This window comes from Lampetra planeri, chromosome 46 (genome assembly GCF_965212315.1).
Source record: "Lampetra planeri chromosome 46, kcLamPlan1.2.h2, whole genome shotgun sequence".
Taxonomy (NCBI): domain Eukaryota; kingdom Metazoa; phylum Chordata; class Hyperoartia; order Petromyzontiformes; family Petromyzontidae; genus Lampetra; species Lampetra planeri.
In genome coordinates this window covers 1,100,651-1,127,677 of record NC_136152.1, presented here as the reverse complement: position 1 = coordinate 1,127,677, position 27,027 = coordinate 1,100,651, and the positions used below count along the sequence as shown (strand labels likewise).

Genomic DNA, 27,027 nt, shown 5'->3' with positions numbered 1-27,027 from the left:
CGCTGCCCTTAGCCACTCGCTGCCCCTGGCCACTCGCTGCCCTTGGCCACTCGCTGCCCTTGGCCACTGGCTGCCCTCGGCCACTGGCTGCCCTCGGCCACTGGCTGCCCCTAGCCACTGGCTCCCCTTGGCCACTGGCTGCCCTCAGCCACTGGCTGCCCTTAGCCACTGGCTGCCCTAATACACCCTTTCCCTGCCCTTCACCCATCCCGCAATTACCAACGTGGGTGAAGTCTGGTCAAACTGACCCCCATGACAGACGCGCCGTGGGTTGTTCTGAATGAGTCGATGCTGTTTAGCATCGTCTCATACGGCTCTTCCTCACCATGTACAGTGTTTTGTGGCTTTAAATCACTTCGCTGTCTAACCCCTCCAATTTCAATGTGCCCTCAATTATTATTAAGGGCCCATTATAGCGATGATTTTTATTTTACTCACGATAGTGAAATCTTTTAATCAATGAAGCCGGGACGTGTCTGGCTAATCGCTGCTGATGCTGATGCTGCGGTCTGGGATTAATGTGATGATGCACAGTGTGGGCCAGACTTTAAGGGTCACCGGGCGAGGGGATTGGGGCCAATTGCAGTCCGTTAAGTTTCCCTTTTTCTTGATAGTTGAACGCCGGCTAACAGTGTGGAAACTGCGCGGGACCTCCAGAATAAACACCTCATTCGAGACCCAAACATCGCACCTCCTAGCTTTGGCATTCCTCCTAGAAGATCCCCGCTTGCAGCCACCATCAGGCCGATGGGAAAATAAAAAATTAACCCGTAAAAACAAAGTTTTTCACTATAAATCCTTTATATGCGTGGCGGCTAGAGTCCTCTCGTCCTCTGGCTTGAGATGGCTGCCACCTATGGGTCAGATGATTGCCTGCCACCATTAAGCAATTGGTAATTAATTATAAAAAACAATTCCTAAAATGTAGAAAATTTTGGAAAACATTTTTTACGAAAATAAATTGTCACGCACAACGAGTCTGTGTGCAAAATGTCAGCTCGATTGGATCACGGGAAGTGGGTTAAAAAACGACCGAAAGATTTGCACGGTCGTAAGCGCGCAAGCAAGCAAGCAAGTGAACTTAATATAAAGGATTTTTAAAAAATGAGCCGAGATTGTATGCACTCAAAGGGTATGTTGAACTTCTTTCGGCACCGTACGTAGTAGTCAAACCGTGCTCATCGGAGATGCGGCCGTGCAACCCCAAGCTATGGACCGTCCGTATAGTAAGCTACTGCGTGGTCAGCACTCATTCAACGGAGCAAAACTACACAAACCCCTACCTACCCTGTGAAGCCCTCTCTCGTCGTGGCTAACAGACATCCAAGCTTTTTCGATTTAAAGCTTTCGTGACTGCAGGGATTCATATTCTTGGTTCTTACGGTAAAGTCACGTAGAAGGGAAATAATAAAATAAATAAATTTTAACATAATATAATAGTCGTAATAGAATTTTATTATGTTTTTTTTTATTTCCCTTCTACGTGACTTTACCGAAAGAACCAAGAATAAGACATGCAAGCATTGGCAATATGAGCTCCTTAACACATTGCCGCCGTACGTAATATAATCATAATTGCGTATTTATTTTTGAGGTCTGATCTCAGCCCATTAATGAGAACATGCTGTGGACAATTACTTTAATTTATGCTGCCCGAGTCTCTTGTGTGCGCAGTTACGCCGTTCGCTCGTGTTCCATTCTGGCGAATGTTATCTGAACCGGTCCTGGGCCTCGACTAGGTCGAATTCAGCTTTAAATGAGTATCTGGTGGTGTGGAAGAATCCACACTGGGAAGATAAAGACGGCCGGGGTTCGAGCTGGCCACATCACCCCCACTCTGCGACGTTCTGGAATTAATAGGTGCTCGCTAACAGCACTTGCCCCAATAGTCTGCATCGGAGGCTGTGCAAGGGATAAAGATGCCTTATATAGTCCGTCTGGGTTTCTGTGATGCGTGTTTATTTATGTGGGCATGTTTGTGTAAGTACCTGTGTCCTGAATTGTAAGAGTGTTTGTGTAATGTGTCTGGCTCTCTGTTGTGTGTGTTTGTGTACCTCTGGCTCCATTTGTTGTATGTATGCGATTGTATTTTGGGTCAGTGTTTTGTGTTGATATTTGTGTATCGACCCATTTGTGTGCGTCTCTTTGCATGTCTGCAAGTCTGTGAAGATGTGTGCATGTGTCTTACGCGCATCCCTGCGAGCGCATCTTTGCACATGGCCTGCATGTGCGAATGCACGGGTTGTGTGTACTGTTTGAGTTAGAGATTTTCATGGATGTTTAGCATATGCATTTGGATGTTTTTAGCCAATCCTAACATTGAGTTTTCTGGCTTCATGTGGGAGGAAACCGGAGTACCCTGAGATGAAGATGTTAAAGAATGGCTGTAAAACATTGATAATTATAATCCTGGAATCAGTTTGCCCGTTGGTCCACACGCTGTGCAATGATTGCTTGATATTATTAAGCACACCCATCTGTAATCCCCAATGTCATCCAATTACAACTTACTTAGTCTAACACCGAAAGTCTGCGTTGTGTTAACGGCACCCTAGCCTGTGCCCCCAACCCAAGCAAATACACTCTTTCCTTTGCACCAACACGCACGGTGGAGGCCAGAGTAAGTGCCAGGCCTGTGGAATTTTGAACAAATGAAGAGGGTTTTTTAAATGATTATTTTATTATTAGGCTTATTTATCCCAGAGGGCCTCATGAGTCCTAAGACTCGTCATTCAAAAGGGTCTTGCTAAGTTGTTGCAGTAGTAGGACAATATTGTGCGTAATCCGAATTTAGTAGCTTCCAGATATTTTTTCAGCATTGGGATGTTTGGCCCAATACCAGTTGCATTGGGGTTTTTTTTTTAGATATGGGAGGAAACCAAAGAACCCGGAGAAATCTCATTCAGCACAGGGAGAGAACATACAAACTCCACCCAGAAAGGCACCAAGTTAAAGTACAACATTATAAAAATTATCCCTGCCCTTGCTATGTGATCTGAAGGGCCATTGTCTGATACATGGGCTTATATATGTTTGGTTATAAAGCAGTGTTAATACAACACAATTCTTGTATGGAAACAGTGGGTATAAGTGTATACATTTCATAGACAGCCAGTTGTAGGACATGTATAGGTGCAGGGAGTCGGCAGCATGGTTGGCGAGAGGAAAGGAAGAGTCTATGGGCGAAGCAGAGAATGAGCGATTTCTGACGACGTCCCCAGTCAAGCCAATATTAACTGGAGCCTGAGAGAGTTAAGACTTGGTTGCTGGATCAGAGGGTGCTCTGATGAGAGGGGAGTGGCAAGAGAGTGCGTGCAGGTGAGTGATACGAGCAGGGAGAGGGTAGGCTGGGATGGGTCCGTGTAGGGTCTTGATGAATGTGAGGGTGATCTTGAAACGCCAACCCGTTGAGGTGTCAGTGTAACGGTGATGTGATCGCATCAATGGGTGAGTAGTCTGGCAGCATCATTTTGGATCATCTGGAGTTTGGAGGTGAAGAATTTGGGGTGGCTGTCGAGAAGCGTTTCAGTCGTCGAGTCCGAATGTGATGTAGGCAGGGATGAGGGTCTCAGCAGCAGCTGGGGAAAAATAAATGGTGCTTGTGAGAGATGTCGCGCAGATGAAGGTATTAAGTCCTGCAGAGATATGTAGGAAGAGAATAAGACCTGGAGATCAAGGAAATGAATGCAGCGAGTTCGTTTATGCTTGTGCAGCTCTGGCAGTACAGTCCCTGAACGCTTTTTTCAGATACAAAATACTTAACCACTGATAACATTAGTACCATCATCAGTCGTGAGCAGTCAATGGCTGAAGGTCTTCCCAAGCTACCACCATTTTCACAGGCCTGCAACGTAACATATCCAACTAGCTCCCACACGTCAGTTGATTTCATTGCTTTGTCTTCCAGTTGAGGTCCTCTTGGGCATGTTCCCCACTTTGGCTGCCACTAAGTTGTTCGTCTTGCACAAGTTAGAGATATATTGACAACACAAATGGGCTTGGGCAGGACATGTCACAAGAAGGGATGATTCGAACCAATTTGTGGTTATTAAACTCTGGAGTGTCTTCTGGATGTACCTGCCTCCACCACTGCCATACTATGTGAAATTCCAAATGCTGGTTTAGGGCTGCCAACAAGATGAGCACAGCCCCATTATCCCATGAGCAAAGACACTTTCACCCTGATGTAACCGTCATGAACAATACATCAATTTGCAAGTCCATATAAAAAAGGAGTTTATTTTTTGTCATCAGCAGGAAATAAAGATCATGACATTTCTGTCCACTGGCCCTCTTCAGGAAATAGTTTTCTGTTATTACTACCTGATATTCATCGTAGTGTGAATAAGTTAACTAAAGCAGTAACTTTATACCTTAACAAAACACCGCCTCGACTGCAATGAAAAACTCCCAACACGCTGACATTTTGGACAATAGCCAGGCAAGCTAATGTTTCAGACAGTCTTGGCAATGCTAACATTTCAGGCAATGTCCTTGCTTATTAGCATTATGGGCAATGGCCAGTGGAGCTCATACTCTGGGCAAGGGACAGGGAAGCAAACATTTCAAGCAATAACCTGGCAAGCTAATATTCTGGGGAACTGCTAGACAATATAAAAATGTCTGGCTATTATACGACAAGCTAGCTTTCTGGGCAACAAGGTAAGCTAATATTTTAGACAATTACCCCATCCGATAACATTTTCCGCAACTTGGCAAGCTAAGAGTTCTGGTAATCGCCTGCCAAGCTTCCGCTCTGGGCATTGGTCAGGCAACGTTTTTGCACGACGACCCATGACGTACCGTTTCGCCGCTACCGTTCGCAGATGGCGTGCGAGGTGGACCAGCACGCCGACTTCTCGGGCTGGCTGGGCAAGATGGGCGTGAACACGGAGATCGCGCTCGCCATGGACACCGAGCTAGGCATCCGGGACTACGAGGTGCTGCTTGCCTGCGCCGAGGACCTGCAGGTTCGCTCCGAGCTCTTCTGCGTCGCCCGAGAGCGCCTGCCCTTCGGCTTCTACGCCGTGCTGCGCCGCGTGGTGGCGGCGTTCCCGGCGGAGCGCGCCGGCGACTGCGGCGCCGCCGCCGCATCGGGCCGGTCGTGCCCCGGCCTCGGCTCGCTACTGGAGGTGCTGGTGAGCACGTTGAGCAGCCTCAGCCGCGAGTTCCTCCGCTCGGCCGATAAGCTGAACGCGCTGGACGCCCGTACGCCGGCCTCCGAGGACGACACGGCCATGGACGATGTAGCGCAAGAGGACCAACCCTTGGAAGGTGCGCGGGGCAAATAATTGTGGGGGTGCCGATTTCGTTGACCATCCGGCAAGAAGCAATGATTCAGCCTAATTGGTCTAAAATTTACAGTTTTTTGTGGTTATTTACACCCGTACCTTACTTCCAATGGGGGTGCGCTTCTACCAGCTTCTGTATTTATGAAAAATTAACCCGTAAAAAACAAAGTTTTTCACTATAAATCCTTTATATGCGTGTTCAATGGGCCACAACCCAGCCCACATTGGTCTTTGAAACGGGCGGCTAGAGTCCTCTCGTCCTCTGGCTTGAGATGGCTGCCACCTATGGGTCAGATGATTTCCTGCCACCATTAGGCAATTGGTAATTAAATATAAAAAAATTTACCTAAAAAGTGTAAAATTTTTGAAACAAATTTTCACGAAAAGAAATTGTCACGCACAACGAGTCTGTGTGCAAAATGTCAGCTCGATTGGATCACGGGAAGTGGTTAAAAAACGACCGAAAGATTTGCACGGCCGTAAGCGCGCAAGCAAGCAAGCAAGTGAACTTAATATAAAGGATTTAAAAAATTAACCCGTAAAAACAAAGTTTTTCACTATAAATCCTTTATATGCGTGGCGGCTAGAGTCCTCTCGTCCTCTGGCTTGAGATGGCTGCCACCTATGGGTCAGATGATTGCCTGCCACCATTAAGCAATTGGTAATTAAATATAATTTTAGTTTTTCCTAAAAATTGTAAAGTTATGGAAAAAAAAATTTCACGAAAATAAATTGTCACGCACAACGAGTCTGTGTGCAAAATGTCAGCTCGATTGGATCACGGGAAGTGGGTTAAAAAACGACCGAAAGATTTGCACGGTCGTAAGCGCGCAAGCAAGCAAGTGAACTTAATATAAAGGATTTAAAAATAGTGAAAATCATAGGCAAATCTTGCTAATTTTACATTTAAGCCAACAGCAAAAACTTTGCATTCGGGAAAGAAAAAATACAAACAAGATAAAATAATCCTTTGTTCAAATTGAATCATGACAATGTATCATGGCAATTCATCGTACCACTGGGGGAGAGCGGGTGGAGGGTGCTCTGCCATCGATAGATCCAAGCTCAACGACCAATCACGATTGTGCTGGTTATGTTCGCAATAGGTGTATAACTTTAACCATTACTTTTCAATGAAGATAAAACAGTCTGTCAATAAGTTTACATTTGTCAACTAGTCATTTTATAAACTATTTGTCTTTTCCCCAATTTTATTCCAATTCTTCTATCGACATCGCAAGATAAATAATTCATTTGAATCTCTTGCAGAGAAGTGCAACCCTTCATGTCAGAAACGGTCCAGAGAAGCGGATATTACAGACCTCTGGTCCAAAAAGTAGGAGACACTCTTAGGTTTTTTCGGTAAAGTCACGTAGGTAAGCATTTGTTTCTTGCTGTGGTTGTCCCACCTGATGACGGACGCTTGTGTTGCGCCCGAAACGTCGTGATTTATTATTTTATTTCTATAATTATTTCTATCAGTTTATTATTTATTTTTATTATTTATTTTTACCTACGTGCCTTTACCGAAAAAACCTAAGAGTATGAATCCTTGCAGTCACGAAAGCTTCAAATCTAGAAGTAGGAGACAACACGTCCCCACCCACTCTGCTGTAGAGAATAATTTTCATTGTGTAGTGGGTAAGGATGGGAACCAAATCTTCTCTGGAGGCAACACGTTTATTTATAACAGTAACACAAGGTCCCTGACACAAAGGGGTATCGGCCCCTTCCACCAGATACCCTGGGGAGGTATCGCCTCCGGGCTAGCGTGTCCTAATCACTGGGACCACTCTCTATATATCAGCCCTCCGTCTAGAGGGACCTAGGGGAGGCTAGCCTAACCAGACCCAGCCTAGGACCACTCGCCCACTCGGTCCCAGCCCTGACAAGGACTTCGTGTCCGGGGGTTCCTAGGGTCCTATTCTGGCTGGTCTTCGGGTCTTCGGCTTGACCACGACTGCCGGTCCCGTTCAGGGGACCGTCTTTTATACTGGATTCTGGCTCACTCCGCCCCGAGCCACTCCTCCCTTCTGGAACCGTCTGGAAGGGCCTGGGGAGTGACGTTATCCCCCAGCCCCCTTCCTGGGGGTTTGTACCTGTGGTCCCGAGCTGCCTTAGGGTTACCTTTGCCCAACGTCCTGACTCATCACCCTTATTAGACTCCCTTCTGCTCCCTGTCGACTCGAAGCCGTTATTACAGTCGTGGCAATCGCGTACAGCGCTCAACGATGCCGCTACAATTGCATGAGAATCAAACCCAATATTTTCATTCTCAGAGCTAGAATTAGCCTAAATAAGTGCAGAACCAAAGATGTGTTTTGTGCAACCATTGGTGAGACCATGGAACCCACTAGATTTGGGAACCCTGGACTAGTCAGATTGCTGCCCAGAATTGAGCACAGGATCTCAATGCTGCCGACTCTGCACTTTGACCTCTGAGCCACTCGGCAAGTTCAACTTAACTTTCGTTGAATTTTTTTCCCCAAGGCTGTTACCGGTTTGTAACGGCTTCCCTCTTGGGTTGCCTACATAACGCTATGGTTCTGTTCTTTTAACCAGCTTTTTCTCAAAGCAATTCACCACAAATGCCGAGGGACAGCCCTCCGATCTTCGTCCAGACCGGCGATGGAGTTTGGAAAGAATTAAAGATGGAAAACGAAGGTAAATACACAGGTGACTTTGCGCAAGGTCCATTATGTATATTTAGCGTCATTAATGCAGATTGCATCTAAAAACGCTGTAGAATTTGAAATGCGCAGTTTTCTTGCAGATACATGGGATACTACAGACAAGCGGGAAGCCGGCCAGAACCGGCACCAATATTTGCCCAAGCTTTCGTGGTCCTATATTGGGATGTTTGGATCTGTGCACCTGTGCAGTTTACAGCTTAAAGTGCAATTTCTCATGCTGATGAAATGGCCGACACACATCGAATTGACAGTTTTGAAATTGGCAGATTTCCTCCATAACAGGAAGTTGGCTTAGAAACATTGTCTTAATGCAACGCAAACATTTACAGGCATTGTTAATCCACTGCTGAAAGACGGGCCTGCCCACAACGTGTGTGTCGCGAGGATTAACTGTCCATACTTCACCACTCTGGTCAGTGAGGGTTGGTGAATATACTGGAGCAGAGACGTAGGAGCACCCTAGCAGAGTACAACAAAAGATCTTGCTGCACACAACACAGCGAAGCCCCCCAGATGCCTATGGTTACCTGGCGTGCGTGGTGGTCGCCCATCCCAAGAAATATCCTAGCACAAAAATCCTGCTTAGCTGATGAGATCTGACGATCAATAATCATCGGGTGGAAAATGACTCAAGTCATGGGTATTTGAGAAAATTTTAAGGTGGAATAAGAGTTTCCACCCGAAACGTGAATCATTGCTCGCCCATTGTTGACTGGTTCTTCTCTGCAGGTTACAAGGATGTGCAGTGGGCGGAAGGTTCAGATGAAGAGTCGCAGGAACAGCAAAGCCACAAGGAAGAGGATACAAACGAAGTTAAAGTAGAGATGGGAATGGAAGGTAAGGACATAAACATTTAAGCATATATATTTTTTTACGATAGCCCATGCTGGCTTCATTGGAACACTTTACAATGCACTTTTGATAGTTTTGAATTGCATCACCTCCTGAGAGTTGAGCACGCAATATGAACTGAATAGTTCACATTTTATCATCCACTAAATCTGCCTACTCTCAGCAAAAGCCTGCTTTGTGGACAGCTGACTTGTTTGGGTTATCAAGTTTTTCCAGGACACGTCTCAACATCCTAAATTCGCAGGGGTTTGTGGGTAGGTGAATTGTGATACACCTAATAGACGGTTAATGAGATGACACGAACGAGACACATGCAAGACACGGTAAACGATGCTGCTTGAATCAAATCCCCTGTTCCCCACAGATAAGCCCTGCGACAAGTCCTGGGTTCCGAGTGAAAAAGGCGATGACGCCTTGACGTCGAGACGCTCCCAGGATGCGACTGCCAACGACGAGGACAACTCGCATCATCATCCACCTCCTCAGCCACCTCTGCTTCTGCAGCAGCAGCACCAGTGTGACCTCCCCCTAGACGATGAAAAAGCCAGCTGCTACGAGGAGGTGAACAAGTATGGGGACATCAACTCGTACGGCGCGATCGACGCGTACGGCATCACGCAGAGCGACAACTACGACGACGATGATGACGACGACGACGACCAGCCAAGGGGAGGCGTGGCCACTGCCGGCGAAAAGTCGAGCAGGGGCTACGGGCTTGGTCGCAAGCCAAGTGATGACCTGGGCGCCCTCGGCTCTACAGAGCGATTCCGTAGCAGACGGAGAGCATCGGCTAGCGCCGGTTCCAGCAAGGGCGTGCCCAGCGGGCGAGGGAAGGGCCGTAGCGGTGGCGGGAACGCGGACCCGCTGAGCAACGGGCTCCCACCCTTCGCCCTGCCGGCATATCTGAGTGAGGTAGCCACGAAGGCCGGCTTCCCGCAACCGCAGTGGACTTATGACGAGTCTGCGGAGAGGCCCTTCGCGTGCCACGCCTGCGGCCGGGCGTTCCGCTCCAAGCAGAAGCTGCGTGTACACTTCCGCACGCACACGGGCGAGAAGCCGTACGGCTGTGAGGAGTGTGGAAAGCGCTTCACACGCTCAGACCACCTGCTCAACCACCGCCGAATGCACAGCGGCCAGAAGCCCTTCTTGTGCGACATCTGCGGAAAGGCATTCATGTTCCCCTACGCCGTCACGCAGCACAAGCGGACGCAGCACTGTGTGCCGTGAGCCACCATGGGTGGTGTGCGTGGCTTGAAGAAGGGATGGAATGGTGAATGGAAGGCCGTATCGCCCATCACTTCTGACATTTTGTTTTATGCGTTTTGGCAAGACAATTTCAAGCTTGCGAGCTCTTGTTCTAAAATGAAAACGATGAGTTCGCATCTTGCCACAGTGGCGACATGTTAACCATCTCGTATACAGGAGGTGGTGGGGTTCGATCCCGACCCCGACGCCTGTATATTTGGAGTTTGCATGTTCTCCCCGTGGAAAAGTGGCTTTTTCTCTGGGTCCTCCGGTTTTTCCCTCCACAGAATAATGCGTTTAGAGTATTTGGCTGCTATGAATTTCCACATAAGTCACTTCGTTGAGCTATCATTTGTGGCCAGGTCGCTTCTGAAAAAAAGAGCCACATAGCTCAGTGGGCCTTACCTGGTTAAGTAAAAATTTGAGTTGCACCACTGCACATAGGTTTTCTCGGTTGTGCTCCATAGCACTAGGGTGTGTTTTCGGGTTGCACCGTGTGCCGTTCAGCGTGATGTCCGACGTTTTGCTCCATGCGCTTTCACCTTTCAGTTCGCTTCCTGAAATAGGTAGCAGCACATGGGAGAGGAACGTCGGACATCATGGCGAGCAACGCACGGAACATCCCGAGTGAGCATTGGACAGCTAAAGTTTTTATTTTTCTTTCTGACGAATAATAACTCGTACTGCAGCGCTAGAACTTGGGTGGTAGTTTTGCTTATGCATTTTTATTTATACGTGCTTGAGTAACAATGTATTTTTAAAATTTTGTAGTGGATTGTTGCTTTACATGTATAGGTGTATTTGATGCTTTAATGGTTAAAATGCTTCAATGACCTGAAGAATTCCCGGGTTATGGATTTTCATTCCTTTGTATGTGTATTGCCATAAATAAATAAATAATATTTAAGAAAATTGTTTGGCACGTTTTAATTATATACCACACTTTTACACACAAACACATTGCAGTTCACCTTAAATGTTAGAAAACCCTATAATGCTATATATTCCTTTTAAAATAGTTTGACACTGCGTAAATGAATGTATCCTGCAATGCAATATTAAAATATAGCCCCTCTGTCAATCCACTGCTGGATGAAGGCCTTCCCACGCTGTATCAGTGGTGTGGATTGTTTGTCCCTAGTTCACGCTAATGAAAGCCGAGAGAACACGTTCCTTCGCAGTGGGCAGGTAGGAACTTGGTTGGACAGCGCATTCGTGCGATCCGTGTCATGCGGCGCAAGCTGCGTGGGGCGGCGCGTCATGTGGTGCTGAGCCCGCCCGAAGCACTCTATGAAATACAAATCGAGGGCGTGGCTATGCACGACAGACAGACAAATAATCCCTGGTGGGCAGTGTGGAACTGTTGTTCCTACCTGTAATATGCATTACAGCATAGTACATTGCCCTCTGCTGACAATGTAGCTGCCCAGCTGGGCAACCAATGGTTGCACTATCCAGGCTCAACCCAACTTAGCTTCCAAGGTCTGATGAGATTGGGCACATTCTAGGCGATTTGGTCATCAGCAAATGCATTGGACGTAAACTATATTGAATTACCTTTGCAATATCTGTTATTGCACTAAAAATTATGGTCAGCATCCTTCAGCCGTCCCACCCCTACCTACTGTCCCCGCCCACGACTACCACTGCTGTAAACGCTCACTCCCCACCTTCCCCAACCACCCACCATTACCCAAACAAGCCCCACCTGTGTGTCAGGAGGAATAGGCAGGGCCTAAACAAGGAGGGGCATGGTTCCTAAAAAGGAAAGGCGACGGTGCGCAAAAGAGCATGAAGAGACAATGGAGCCATAAAGGAAGGGATGGGGCCTACAGAGTGTTAACTTGCCAGTTGCTTTATGGTAATAAAAGCATAGAATCAATTATGTGCAAGCAGGCAGCATGTTTGTAATGCCGCAGATGTGACCACGGCCCACGAGTCAACTAGAAATATATTACCTGAATAGTAAAAATTATTTGGTAATACTATTTACGGTTAAATTTTAGCCAACTGTAAGCCTGTCCACAGGAATTTTTAGCGGTGGGGGGTTAAAGTCTCTTGTTCACCTACCCGGTCTAAGTTTGAACCACAATACTTTGCTGTTCTCGTCAAAGAGGAGATAAACCATCATGCGGACTCCAGTCAATCTCGCAGCGGCTTTTGGCTCGCCGTTGAACAAAGACGGTCACTGCATCGCGCACTTTCAGATGCACTTCTGCGGCCGTCTGGAACACTTTTCTGATATTAGCAAGCCACTGGAGCTATGCACTTTTAAATCAAGATTGAAAACGTATTTCTTTCGAACTGCCTCGTTTGTTTGGGTTGTCCTCCTGCACCTCCGATTAGCACGGTTGGCTACATACGGTGTGAAAGAAGTTCAACATACATAGGTGGTGGGGGAGGGTGAGCGTGAGCATTAGCACCCAGCACCTTCAGAATGGTTGGGTAGGGATTCTACTCCGCACCCTTTTCAAAAAGATCTTCACAAGTAATGGTACTCCCGCATTTCCCGTAACACCTGCTCCTGCGCCTCCTCCATCGTCAACTTCGGCCGGCGGTTCCGCTCCAGAAACTGCAATGTCAGCCAAGAGGGGTGGGAGGAGGAGATAAGATCGTGTAGTAGTCAGTCGTCTTTGTACTCGTAGCACAGCCCTTTTGATCATTTGCTCATTCCTTTATGCACACTAACTTATTAATTCATTCACAAAATCATGTTATTTATACATACATTCATGCATGTACTCACATTCGCTAATTTTGCACTTTAAATTTATTCACTTTCTCATAGTACATCAGGCTAAACTGGTTTTCATGCCTGAATGAGCATTGTGGCAATGCTCACCTCCTGTTTAGAGCCGCGCAGAGCCAGTGGTGGAGATTCCTTTGATGGGGGTGAGTCTATCCATATCTTTGTCAAGTTAACACATTCTTACACGTGGCAGTTAATGTATGTTGAACTTATTTCGCGCCAACCGTGCTAATTGTCCTTGGCACTCAAACCAATGTTTAGCCTTAATCAGTGGCTCAGCGGTACAGCAAGTGGCTCACAATCACAAGGTTGCGAGTTAAAATCATGGTTAGGGGTTGACTCAACCCCATCGTCCCTTCAAGATCGCCAAGATGAGTACCACTTTATGGGGAAATTAACGGCGGTTGTCCTAGGGATAAAATCGTCCCCATCATAGCAATGCAGAATTTTCACCACTGGCTCTACGGGGCTGGAATAATAATATTAAATAGGAGATGAAACAGGAGATGAGCACAGCCTCAATGCTCATTTTTGCAGGAATTCACTTTGACTTGATTTACTCTGCGACAAGTGAATTCATGAATGTGAATGAGTGAATGCATGGATTTCTGTAAAAATTATGTGTGAACAATTGAATGCACCGAGTGAATTAATGTACGAGTAAGCGAATGTATGAGTGAAAGAATGAGTGATGGAATGTGAATAAGCATGTGAATTAACAAACACTAACGAATGAATAAGTAACTTCATATCTGAACAAATGTGTGAACCAATGAGCGAATGAATGTTGAGGTCCTCGGATGCCGTGACTTGCAGTGCTATGGACGTGCGTGCGTGCCTGTCGCGTCTCGGCGAGCGTGGTGTAGGGGTATCGCTCCTGGGCTAGTGCCTCCACCAGGCTGGTATGCAGGCCGTGGCACCGCGACACGAACTCGCGCGTCAGCTCCAGCTGTCCCCGCAGCAGCTCCTCGAGCGCCAGCGTGGAGGGGCGGTGCGTGGTGAGGGCTGCGATTGCACACAAAGATCCCCCCCCCGTATAGCCTGAGACTGTTGAAGCAAGTGCTGTGAGAGAGTAGCACCAATGAAGGCCGGCATGGCACACAAAGGGGGTGGGTGGCCAGAACCATGCCGAGCTACCTTTGTCTTCCTAGTGGCGATGTTTACATGCTCACTTGAGGCCCAGTCGACCTAGGGGAGGCCCAGGACTGGTTCAGATAATCGTCAATGGTGTTGTCCCATGAGTGGGAATCCAATAAGGATCACCAGTTCCATAGCACAGCGTGATAACCACAAGACGACTGTTCCGCGTGCACGACAAAGACAAAGACCCCCCATATAGCCTTAACAGAATGTTGGGGCAAGTGCTCTTAGCGAGTAGCACCTATGAAGGCCGGGATGGCACACGAGGGGGTGGGTGGCCAGGACCACGCCCGACCGCCTTTGTCTCCCCAGTGGTCATGTTTACACATCACACCAGGTGCTCATTTGAGGCTGAGTCGACCTAGGGGAGGCCAGGGACCGGTTCAGATATTGGTCAGTGGTCTTGGCCGTGAGCGGGAATCGAACTCGGGCCTCCGGGTTTGTAGTGCAGTGCGCCAACCGCTACACCGCCACTTCCCACTCACACACAGATACGCATTCCTAAATACGTACATCCATACTACTTTCCTTCCAGGTTCTATTACCAACCTCCCAAGTTTCTCACCCCATCCTGCACAACTTGTGCCACTCATCAGAAGCTATTCTTTTGGCCAATCTCAATGTAAAGAATCTGCATACAGTAAACTCAACGGTGAATAGGGCGTAAGCAAATGTGCAACCACAGCATGAGTAAACAGTAGCTACTCACTATTTCAGAAGATGAAAGTGAACCCTAGACCTCATCACGAGAACACAGAGTGTGCAGGAGGACCACAGGAGCAATCAACAAAGTAAAATACACACATGCACGCAGCTGCAAGGGTCTAACAAAGCCAGCAAGTCCGTCCAGTAATGGAGCCTTTGATATGTTAGAGATTTCGACCGTATAAATAAGTTACAAAAGAGGGGCGGACGTGCCTATGCCCAACGCATATGAGCGCCAATCGTTCTGGTTTGTGGAATAACATTACATACTTAAAAAATATATTTTGTTGTTGTCAATCTTATCCAAAAAACTAGAAACCAAAAAAAACTCGCACTCACAATAGTACCATAAATGGAAAATAAAAAGTGCGTATACACCCGACGCTCGCTCTACACAAATTCGCAGCTGCAACCTTTTTTTTCTACTCCCAAAATTTCGGAAAGCACGGGGTGCGGTTCTCACAGCTGCAAGGATTGAGCGGGCAGTGTGAAGATGGCGCGGTGCACACACTGGGCTGTCTCAAGACTCCGCAAGTGACTCATGCGCCTCTCCAAGTGTATCCCCTGCAGCCCGCTTGCTAATTGGCCGTGGACAGGGAGTCGTTGAGTTCGGAAAAACAATACCACGTGCACACACCCCCCCCCACCTACTCAACAATGGACCGCAGAGGGCTAACCTCGCTTCTCCCTCCTTAATCTCGGAAACGTTTTGATTAAGAAACAGTCTGCCTGAACAATATTTCCACGCGAAAGATAAACCGAAACTTTTCAAGGAGAAGCGACACAGCCCTCTGCGGTCCACTGTTGGGTACGGGAGCACGTCGCATCGTTACCCTGTCTGCTCCTGCGAGGAACTTGGAACTCGCGTTTCTAACTACCAGCCTGCATGGGCGAGTACAGTACTCGTGTAAAGTTTTATGTTGCATAATTATAGAAATTGTATTCCTCGTTTGAGTTTTGTATGTGCATTAGTATGTGCCCATCCGGCAATGGATACCCATTGTAATTTAGATGCATTCATTAATCCCCCCCACTTCGCACGTGAAGGGCTCACAAGTAACATCATCACATCTATCCCTCTATTTAAGGAACGAAACAGGATTTCTCCACAAATCTGGCTGTCGCCCGATGAAGCTAGTTGTAATTACTGGCGAAACGTTGTACTCAAGATTGTAAATGTTGTGGATTTTCTCTCCAACACACCGGTGTGCTGTACTAGTGTAGTGCAATAGCGCTGGCTGCTGTTTACAAAGTGCAACTACAAGATACGGCAGTACACACGTCAACAGACGAGAGTATATATACGGGGGATAAAACATCTAGGCAAAGTTCATGGTGGGGGGGGGGGGCATCTGGAAGCCCGGGGAACCTGCTAGTAGGTTCCAGAAAGGGGGCGTGGTGAAGGCGGATCAAGGCCACGCCGGGAGGATAAGAGAGGGCCCTGAGGGAGAGCTCGGGGATATTGCTGAAAGTTGACACCCTCACAGAACGGCTGTTCGTGAATGCGGATTTGCTCTGCACGGCCTTTTCTCAGAATGTATTCCCACTTCTTCACAGCAGGGAGAGACAGACGGGCCAGAGAGATTGAGGGAATACTTGTCGGAGACTTCACTAAGCGGGGGGGGGGGGGGGAGGGGAGGTGTAAAGTCAGCATGACACACAATTTCGGACCAACACTGTGGGATGTGGGTGACGGGAGCACGCAGATGTGCACGGAGACGTCACCACTGCACACTTGCCTGCCAGCACATCAGCTAGCCAGCCAGCAAAACTTTATCTAATGTATTTTTTCTTTATTTTCAGATTGCCTTCCTGACTTACCCACAATTCTGGCTTGCCCCAAATTCCACCTTATAGGAGTCCGGCTTCGAGAGGTTTTACCATGTGCTCTGATTGTACTTGACCATACCTTCCAGCGTTTCCCCGCTGATGAAGTGAGAGGCGATGGGCATTGGGGCCGCGTATTTCCCAGCGTATTCTGCTGTCAGCGCAGCATCTGTGAACCGCAAGGTCCATCAAATTATTCGACAGTGCAGTGAAGCGCAATCAGGAACAGGATACATTGAGCAAAAAGCACGCTCAGCATGCTCAGGAAAAACAAAAATACAGAACAGCTTTACAGCAATTGGTTCCGAGCAATTTAAACAGGGAAGAATTTCACGTGTTAAGTCATACACGTATTTAATTACAGTAGAATAATAGTAATAATGCCAAGGTGGAACGGTGGCACAGTGGTTGGCACACTGCGCAATGAACCCAGTGTCCCCAGTTCAATTCCCGGCTATGGATAACATCAGTGGCAAAGTTAAATCTGAACCGGTCCTTAGAGCTCTCTCCTTGATCATCCTGCACGGATCTGCACGGTGAAGTACGGATAAAAAAAACGTCCACGACTTACATGGCATGGGGAAGCCTTCATTCAGCAGTGGATTGACAAGAGGTTTTTTTTTTACTCTCAAATTTTGTAAAACAGGGCAACTTTTCACACGTCAGGCTCTATATGTGTTTATGGTATAATAATACCTCATACTGTGCCTCAATATTTGATTAATATGTGGCGTGTATTTACAACCCTTTGTTAATTCACCGCCGGATAAAGGACTCCAGATGCTGTGTTGGTCATAGGGATCCTGGGACCATATTTCACCCCGCTGGTTGGTGCGGATTGATGAAGGCATTCAGGACTAGTTCAGATATCACTCACCACTTACCGTAGTGCAAGACAGAAAATAACCCTACACCTGTAAAGAGATAACACGTGCAGGTCTGCATGCATGTATGCACAGGTGCACAAACCTACTTGCTCTATTGCCACATCTCTATCTTCCAAACCTTGCCTCCAAAGCACTGGATTACAGGAGTGCACCACCAATGCGCACACACCCCACTCCCACTGGCATAATAGCGCTTCTGTCCATTTAAACACGGCACTCACCTTGCACCCACGCATAGCTAAGGCCAGGTACAGTCTGCACTGACGCATTCCTCCCTCGCCTCTTCACATCTCTTCGCACCGAATCGGTCAGTCCACGCGTTCGCAGCCTCGACGATTCCCTCCTACCCCCGGGCCGCAGTGAGCTCCTTCCGGAGGTCAGGCTCTGGGAGCGCGGGGACGACTCTCGCGAGTGGGACGGTGTCCTCGCGCCAGCGTCACGCGAATCGTCGTCTTCCTCAAAGTCCTCCGAGTAGTTGGAGGCGGCGCTGTCACTGTCGACGGGGCTCACGGAGCGCGAGGATTTCCCTCCGCGGCTCCCGATTCTGCCGTGCGACAAAGACGAGGCGGAGGAGTGGTCGCCGCCATCTCTGATGGAGGCCACCTCCAGCCGTTCGGACACGTCGCTCACCTCCGACATGGTAGCGATCTCGCTGCTCTTCTCTATGCTGCCGTTCTCGCTGCTCATCCTTGTGCGCGGAGAGGGCGTTCGTAGATTTCTTGTCGTGCCCGCGGATGGCTTGTCGGATAGGTGGCGAGCCTTCGGCTGTCGCACGTCGGAGCTAAGCGCGGATCTCTCGTGGCCGTGCTTAATTGGCGGTGGATCACTGACAGGAATGGCAGGCAGGAGGTCGTCTACAGTCATCAGGTTCATCTTGAAATCTAAAAACACAACGATGATAGTCACTGGTGACGAGGTTGACATCACCAACTCCCTACACTTGCCAACCCAATTTAATCACAACTCAGTCTATGTGAGTATATGGGTCTCTATGCAAGTCAACAGTGAGCAAGCTGAGACCATCAACTTACTACACTAGAGAACCTGGTTTAATCACAGGTGGCTATTCGGATTTGAACCCAGGATTATCAGCAGTGGTGGCCCAGTCTCTCTCTGAACCCTGAGCCACCAGGCCACCTTGTGAATGTGGCATCTGATCAGGACATGCAAAATGTCACACGTGCCCAACACGAGCAACGATACCAGCCACATTTCCAGCATCGCCTCTAACCAGTTAGGCAGATAGCCTAGGGGTGTATCTCAGTCCAGTACGTGTGAAGGGGCCGTTACCCCTTCCATTGTTACCCTGTAAGCTATAATAAATAGTGTGCCTTGACTACACCGTCTCTGTCGCTTGTGAACCCACTACACATGTGTAGAGGTGTAGTGGGTAACATCATGTCACGCGCGCCCTCGGGGAGAGTGGCGTCGCGGGACGTGACGTCAGGCGGGCCGTGGAGGATGGTGACGTCATGCCCCAGGGGGGTATTTAAAGGGGAACCCGGGATGGAACCGGGGGTCGTCGGGGGTAGGAGTGGGGACTCAGGGCGTTGATACTCACACGAGGCTAGGGGAGCCAACTCCGCCCGACCGGCCGAGGTTGGGGGTGGTCCCGGGCCGGGGCAGGGTGGAGGGGCGAGTTAGCCGGGGTGTAGGGGTCCCAGTACCCTGTCCCCTGGGGAGTTATTGGCTAGGGGGGTGCTGGTTCGGCGTAAGCCTTATCAACCTGGCGTAAGCCCTGATTAACTTGGCGTAAGCCCTTAAATAAACGTGGCGTGAGCCCCTAACAGCAACCTGCCCCGGAGTAATAAATTGCACCTCTAACCCATGTATTAATAGTCGCCCAAGTTCCAACATTTTCCCAGTCCCGGTGCAAGCTCGAGCATTTGCCCTATCCCCAGCAATAGCCTTAGCACTAATTAAAGGCCTAACCTCAGTCTTAACCAAAGCCCAATCATATCCTTATCCCAACACCCCACATACTAACCAATCATGCCGATTTAAGTGGTAGGCTGCCAATTATTAAACCTTTTAAGAGGATAGCAATTTTCTAAACAAATATTGTGTCAAAAAACATATCTTCTGCAACATTTATTAAGTGGCATGAATAGCTCTTTGGTTCTTTCGGTAAAGTCACGTATAAAGATAAAATAATAAAGTAAATAATAGCATACTACGACGTTTCGATTGCAACACAAGCAATCATCATCAGGTATAAAAGAAAGAAATAGCAACAAAAAACTAACCAGAAAACTATAGACAGACATATAAGCAGACAGATATCACAAAGATACACAGAGAGAGGAGCTTTGGAAATCACGTATGTGTTTAAAAATTGGCAGCCCAGTGCTTAAATTAGTAGGACTGGTGAATATCCGTGCAGAAATATTGATTAATATCATAATATAGATTTTTTTTGGGTAAAGTCACGTAGGTAAAAAAAATAAGAATAAATATAAATAACTAAATAAAATCACGACGTTTCGGAGGCAACACAAGTCTCTGTCTTCAGGTGGGACCATCACAGCCAGTAAATTTGGCCAGTAAATTTGGCCAGTAAATTTGGCTGTGAAGGTCCCACCAGAAGACGGAGACTTGTGTTGCCTCCAAAACGTCGTGATTTAATTTAGTTATTTTAATCTATTATTATTTTTTTACCTACGTGACTTTACCGAAAAAACCTAATAGTATGAATCCTTGCAGTCACGAAAGCTTCAAATCTAGAATCATAATATAGACCCAACAGGGAGAATCACAAGCCCAGAGGACACAACCCACAGATCGTCCCCCACCATGTGTTCTCTCACCCATAACCGTTAGATATGCAATGGGTCTAATAAAAAGCAAATCATAATAAACAGCCCTTTGACAAGCCACTGCTAAGTAAAGGCTTCCCCACGCCATGCCGGTCATGGAGATGGTTTGACCATACTTCCCCACATTGGATGGTGATGAGTTTTTGAAGCGGTGGCCCAGGACAGATTGATGTCACTCGCTACTGGTGTTAGTTATGGCTAGAAACCGAACTCGGATCGCCAGGTTCATAGCGCAGTGTGCCAACCACTGCGCCACCACACCATCCTCAGCCTCCATTAATTAACCATCTATCCTCGTACCGTCAGAGGTCGAAGGCGATGAAACGTCATCCCGTCGACTCGGGGCCACCGATGCGTCCGAGAATCGCTCGTCATCAGAGTTCACCTCACTCCGTATCGACACGGGAGAAGGCGATCGATTGACCGCGCCTCTCCTCATCACGCTAGGTGATCTCGCGGTGCGGTCTTCGTGGACCGGGGATCGCTTGGCTCTGCCCGTCTCCGGCGGCGACAGTGGGAGGCGAGGGGCACTACCGCCAGGCGGCTCCGTCGAAGCCGCTTCGCGCATCTTTAAAAACTAAAAAATAGCAACAAAAAATATAAATTACTTACGCAGAGAGAGACTAGAATATGTATACGAGTAACTGTCATTTATCTGTGGAAGAATTCTCCGGGTTGAGGATTAACCGAGCTTGCACGAATATAAATCAACTGTCTTACATGTGCACTGGTTAGATCATAAGCTGTTCCTCTTTGGTTCTTTCAGTAAAGTCACGTATCAAGAGAAAATAATAAATAAAATATTTTCTCTTGATACGTGACTTTACCGAAAGAACCAAAGAGTAATTCCTGCAGTCACGAAAGCTCCAAATTAAGCATAAGCTGTTCCTCACTTACCAGCGATCAGCTACTCGGTGCCCATACGACAGCAAACAAGTTGGCACGGAAACCGATTACTTTACAAAAGAGTAAAAACAGACGGCACATTCAACGTCTCTATTGTTTATCTTTCTTTCACCTCACTAACCTGCATCTCTTGCCGACAGCTCTCTCATCTGGATCTTCTTGACGTAACCCACTGTTTATTGTGCCTCAATGGGTTTATTTAATCTCCTTGTAAAATAAAGGATGTTAAATAAAATCTGAAGAGCCCTCCTCAAGGGACGCCATGGTGGTGAGATGTTAACTTCCTCGCCTGGTATATATTTGAAGTTGGCATGTTCTCCCTGGGGTCACGTGGATTTTTCTCCGGGTCCTCTAGTTTTTCCCACCATATTTAGAAACATGCGTTAAGAGTATTGTATTTGGCTCCTATATAATTTCTACGCGATGATCCACTTCGTTGAGCCATCATTAGTGACCAGGTCACTTCTCAAAAGAGGTGTACAGCTCAGTTGACCTTACCTGGAAAAAAATAATACTTTTTTAATAGTTTTTAAGTGTCTCGATTTAAAGCTTTCGTGACTGTAAGGATTCATCTTCTTGGTTATTTTGGTGAAGTCACGTAGAAGGGAAGTAATAAAATAATAAAAATAAAACATAATAAAATAATTCTCACGACGTTTCGGCCACAACGCAAGCAGCCGTCCTCAGGTGAAAACCAGGTCTGTCGGGGAGACAGCGTCTCAAGACCAGGTCTGTCGGGGAGACAGTGTCTGAAAGACGCTGTCTCCCCGACAGACCTGTTCTTCACCTGAGGACGGCTGCTTGCGTTGTGGCCGAAACGTCGTGAGAATTATTTTATTATGTTTTATTTTTATTATTTTATTACTTCCCTTCTACGTGACTTTACCGAAAGAACCGAGAAGATGAGTTTTTAAGTGCTCGTACCCGGTTGCGGTTGGTGGGAGTCTGCGGGCTTCGCGGCTGCTTCCGCTCAGAGTCGTGGCTCTCAAACGAGCTGCCCAGGAGCCGCCGCATCTCCTCCTCGTCGCTGTCCACAGCCCCCACAGGCGTCCGAGTCCTCGCCCCAGAACCGCCCGTCCGGGCTGCGTCACGGGTGCGCGATGCATCCTCGCGAGGGGCAGCCGACGCAGAGGGCCTTGGAGGATCTGCAAACACGATGCAATACAATTGCAAAAACAGTACAATTTGGATTTTTTTTGTTTTATAGCGCTTGAATGCGACCACGTTTCAAGAGCACTAGATAGAAACAGTGGGAATGATTATATTTTAGAGAGAAGCAGTCATAGTCAGGGCTACGAAGTCTATGAATCTCTATGCAAGTCTATGGGTGTCCAAGTGAATCTCTGGTTTCTACAAAAGTATAAGGGTCTTTATGTGTAAGTCTATGGGCTTTTACACAATACAATTATAATGTATATGCTTTGTTAATTACCTATGTAGGTAACCAATAGATACATTTGTATAACCTAGTTTTTATATACAGTAAAACCTTTGATTGCGAGCATAATTCGTTCCGGAAACGTGTACATCAGTTGTGATCACGTGACGCTCGGCAGACAAAGCGTATACACGTGCTACTCGTATTGCAAGACCTCGCTCGTTTATCAAATTAGTATTTATTTTAAAAATGTGCTCGTCTTGCAAAACACTCGCAGACCAAGTTACTCGCAATCCAAGATTTTACTGTGTATGTGTTCTGCATACCTGTGTTTTAGTTTTATTTGGGTCACCACTCTACGCCCATTACTCAGGTGATCGAGAGTCGACTCGATATTCATTGAGGCACCTGTATCGTCCAATGATTCTGCCGGCGTAGATGTCATCATCGTCGTCTTCTTCTTCTTTTTGAGGAATCGGCTGCCATTGCCACTGAGTTCGTCGCCCGGCATGCTCACGGAGCGCTCCACGGTGGAGGGTGCTGCCCCCGGCGAAGGGGAGGCCGAGGGCTGGCGTCGCCCGCCCGGCACCGCCGTGGGCCCCGTCACCCGCGCCTTCAGCTTCTCCTCGAACTGAGACAGGCGCTGCAGCGCCGCTGCCGACGACGCGGACGTCCTGGCCACGCTGGCGCCCACATGGATGTCCGTCTGAAGCACAAGGGGCACGAAGGGATTGTTACTCGATATGACGCTTACTTTTTTAAAATTAGTGTTTATTTTTTTTTATGTTATACCAAGTACTCGGGCGATTATGGCACGTGTGTTAGAATGAGAGCATATGGATCCTTCCTAAAGTATGCATCCTTTCTTGGGTGTGTTTGCATGTTTCTACTAGAGTTGCTCGAATAGGATTTTTTTGCATTGCTGGAAACCGCATACAGAAATGTCTAGCCATGAACAAAACATGTTTATCCTTTCTTTGAAATGAGAAGAGAAGGGGGGCTGCCGTGACGTAATGGTTAGCACAATCGACTTGCAATAGAGGTTGCTGGATCGATTCGAACTCCCACTCACCAAACCCTGCATCTCTTCACCCAGTAGTTAGATGCAACACAGGTAGTTGATTGGCAGGTTGCATTTGGTGGGGTAAAGTCTGGGTGCTCCCACCTTTCCACGGCATTTGGCAAGCACGGAAGAATAGGCCAAATACCCATTAGATGGCCTCTCTAGAGGAGGCACTTCTGCCAGCAGTGGGTAGATTATCGATCATAGCTGATTACGTAACAATTCATTCCTTTGATTAAGGATCATCACTAAATTCATAAATGTATTATTTTTTGCACATGAGGTGCATTTAGAGTGTCACTGTGCGAATCTATCGCATATATTATTGTGGTGTGAATCCAGTCTAAGTTAAAGCGATGTCAATCTATAACATCTGCGGTTGTGTTAATCTGCACACTCTACGGCAATGTGAAGCTTCTGAATTTACAGCGTCTCTTTAGTGGTGTGAGTTTTATGCTCACATGGTCAAAATGAGGCATGTGATTGTATAGTAGTGTGAATCTGTAGTACAGTATCTGCAAACCATACACACCTGCATCATGGAACCTCCCTTGCCAGTATCAAAATATAAGAATAGGTTTTACCATTTCTGGCAATAAAAAAACAGGTGTTAAGATGTTAAAACACCAAACAGAAACCTTTTTGCAAGGAATCATGTCCGCATTAACCACATATAGTGTTCACTGTTTGAGAGGAGGCTCTAAAGAAAGCTGTCTCTGGTGTGGACCAATCAGTTTCAAAGACAATGCATATACTACCAGAGCATGTTTTTGTTTGCATGTTCACCACAAGGATCATGCAGACATGATTCCTTGCAAAAAGGTTTCTGATTAGTGTTTTAGCATTTTAACACCTGTTTTTTTTATTGCCAAAAAGGGTAAAACCTATTCTTCTACGTATACACCAGAGCCGTACAAATGCACTTGCTGGGTCACCTGAGGCTTTTTCTTGAGGAAGCGAGTCGCCGTGGGTGAGGCATGGCCAGGGAGTGGACTTGGGCCCCACTGAGGCGTAAACATGGGCCCCACCATGCCCAGCCCACTCCCCACACTCCCCCTGGGTCCCGGCACACCTCGCTCTGCCGCCAACCTGCTCCTCCACAAACAAGCGACGTGTCCCAAATAAACTTAATTGCCTCATCTGCTGCTGCTGCTGAGACCTTTATCCAATGCCTTCTTCACATTTCGAATTAACTGCTGAAAAGTATCCTATTTCATCATCATCATTAGCCATGGTCTATCCATTGGTGAATGCCTTCCCCAGTCATCACCATGGGCCTTCGATGTAACAATCCACACTAGAAGCTACACACAAGCCGATTTCATTGCTCCATTTCCACAGTGGGCATATGCTCGGACACGTTCCCTCCGTTGGCTACCACTCCCATCATTAGTCTTAACCGTTGGCCATGATACTGTCAGGTGACATGTCCTGCCCAAACCTCACGAAGAAAACTAGCAAAATTATGTATCCAACCTGCTCTCTAATCCAAGTGTTATGCTATCGATCTCAATGTGATACCAGCCTTCACTGTGAACTCTTCAACCTTTTGTTTCCATTTGCTTTGACAGTCCGCTCGGAAACATCGCCTGTACCGGTAAATCAAACCAAACCTAATTCACTTCCCCTATTCAAGTCCTTCACCCAGCTGTGGATGCCTATGGCTGACAATATTGATGCTTTAAGTATAGGTTCAAAACCTTCCTCTTTTACTCTACCTGGGACTGTCACTAAAAACTGATCATATGCACCTTTATCACACCATCAACTTCATTTCTTCTCTACCCTGTCGCACCCTGGGTTCCCTCGCCTAACGAAAAAAAAACCTCTTTAAATGATCTTGACGTACACATCTCTCACAGGACTGTGTTTTCAGCGGTGCACCAAAACCTATCGGTGTCCCATACTATAAAACACCGATGCTCCTCACCTTCACCAACCTGCACTTGTTGACCTGAAGAAATATGGTGAAAGAACCCTCATGGACCCACACGGTTTCGGGGGGGACCCTCATCCAGACGTGTATTGACACAAAGGCTGTACACACATGTCTCTGCATTTCATTCAATTTCAACAGAACTGTTTTCTAAAACCAAATATTGTTGTATTGTTAGAAAGTGACACCCAATTTCACACTGCCAACCCGGCGAGGTTGTAGTTCATCTGGACGCGTCGATGTCACCTTGTAGTCCTGAAGGGGAGACCTGTGCTCTCGTCAGAAAACGAAGCATCACTCAGATCCGCTCCGGGCCATCCACGCCCGCCCGGCAGCCCCCGTTGGATCATGGTTGTGCCCGCCGATACACAGTCTAACAACGTGACACAACAAAGCACATGCGTTATTACCAGTATTTCAACGAGTAAAAAAAAAAAGCTAGTACTATATACTACTTCAGTCCACCGGTGTGTTGGAGAGTAAATCCACACGATGTTTTACTCTCCAACACACCAGTGGGCTGAAGTAGTATACTACACTATACACTACACCACACACTATACACTATACTAGTAACCAATTACTTTTTGGTTCTTTTGGTAAAGTCACGTAGAAAGAAAATAAATTAAATAATAGAATACGACGTTTCGATTGCAACACAAGCAATCATGATTAGGTACGCATGAATGAGAGAAAATAAACTTAGTGAATTTTGTAAATGTAATGCAATGCAACACAGAGCGTCGGTCAACACACAATTAACGCATAGCCTGGTTGATTACGTTCATCCAAAGATTGCTCAATTAGAAGTTAAGTGTGACATTTGAGAGAGAGACAAGACACAGACACGGAGACACACAGACACATAAGCAGAGATAAACAACACAGAGACACACAAAGAGAGACACACAACATAGACACACAGAGAAACAACGCCTCTGTGTCGAGGCCTTAAATAGAGAGGGGGGCAGAGAGAGAGAGGGGGGGGGGGGTAGAGAAATTAGCATGTCAATTAGAAATTTGGAGCTTTCGTAACTGCAGGAATTACTAAGAGGGACAACACAGAGACACACACAGAGAGAGAAACTAAACTTAACAAAACAAAAATTAGTAAAATTTTGAAATGTAATGCAATGCAACACGGAGAGTCGGTCAACACACAATTGACGCATAGCCTGGATGATTACGTTCTTCCAAAGATTGCTCAATTAGAAGTTAAGCGTGACATTTGAGAGAGAGGCAAGACACAGACACGGAGACACACAGACAGACACATAAGCAGAGAGAAACAACACAGAGACACACAGAGAGACACACACAGACACACAGATGAACTTTGGTTTACGTGACAAACCTTACTGGGTTTCGAGTGGTGGAGGGTTACGGCACGTTTATACTAACCCAAAAACCTGTATTGTGAATAATATTGGTCGCGAAAGTCGTACTACGTGTAAAACTTGTAAAGTATAAAGTTTAAACCTTTAAATCCGCGAGCGAGGTTTCACCACCCACCACGCCGACACGACGCAGCTTTATACC

General features: G+C 47.1%; 2 protein-coding genes across 7 annotated transcripts in view; one reads left to right on the top strand and one right to left on the bottom strand.

The window, feature by feature from the left end:
* Positions 1-10,993, top strand: part of LOC144733291 (uncharacterized) — a 12,057-nt gene extending 1,064 nt beyond the window's left edge. Inside the window, exons 2-5 of one of the 2 annotated variants that reach the window (XM_078615117.1) lie at positions 4,827-5,274; positions 7,854-7,955; positions 8,714-8,821; positions 9,201-10,993. In XM_078615117.1, the coding sequence (XP_078471243.1) occupies positions 4,827-5,274; positions 7,854-7,955; positions 8,714-8,821; positions 9,201-10,063 (1,521 nt within the window). In that variant the 3' untranslated portion in view covers positions 10,064-10,993. Of the gene's footprint in view, positions 1-4,826; positions 5,275-7,853; positions 7,968-8,713; positions 8,822-9,200 lie in introns of both variants that reach the window. The other variant, XM_078615116.1, reaches the window with a different exon arrangement.
* C46H19orf44 (chromosome 46 C19orf44 homolog) lies at positions 4,220-27,027 on the bottom strand. 5 transcript variants are annotated; one of them, XR_013588337.1, is made up of 11 exons: positions 26,968-27,027; positions 25,735-25,861; positions 24,488-24,647; positions 22,898-23,195; positions 22,036-22,256; positions 20,506-20,782; positions 17,611-18,270; positions 16,585-16,671; positions 13,669-13,835; positions 12,512-12,653; positions 4,220-10,638 (listed from the first exon to the last, which is right to left on the bottom strand). XR_013588337.1 is itself a non-coding variant. In XM_078615114.1 (11 exons), exons 2-10 carry the CDS (start codon positions 25,836-25,838, stop codon positions 12,564-12,566), a joined length of 2,064 nt encoding a protein of 687 aa, XP_078471240.1. In that variant the 5' UTR covers positions 25,839-25,861; positions 26,968-27,027; the 3' UTR covers positions 4,220-10,638; positions 12,547-12,563. The 5 variants fall into 5 exon arrangements, 4 of the variants coding, with proteins under 4 accessions (XP_078471240.1, XP_078471237.1, XP_078471241.1 ...); XM_078615114.1 differs by having other exon boundaries at positions 12,547-12,653; XM_078615111.1 differs by lacking the exon at positions 4,220-10,638 and having other exon boundaries at positions 10,993-12,653.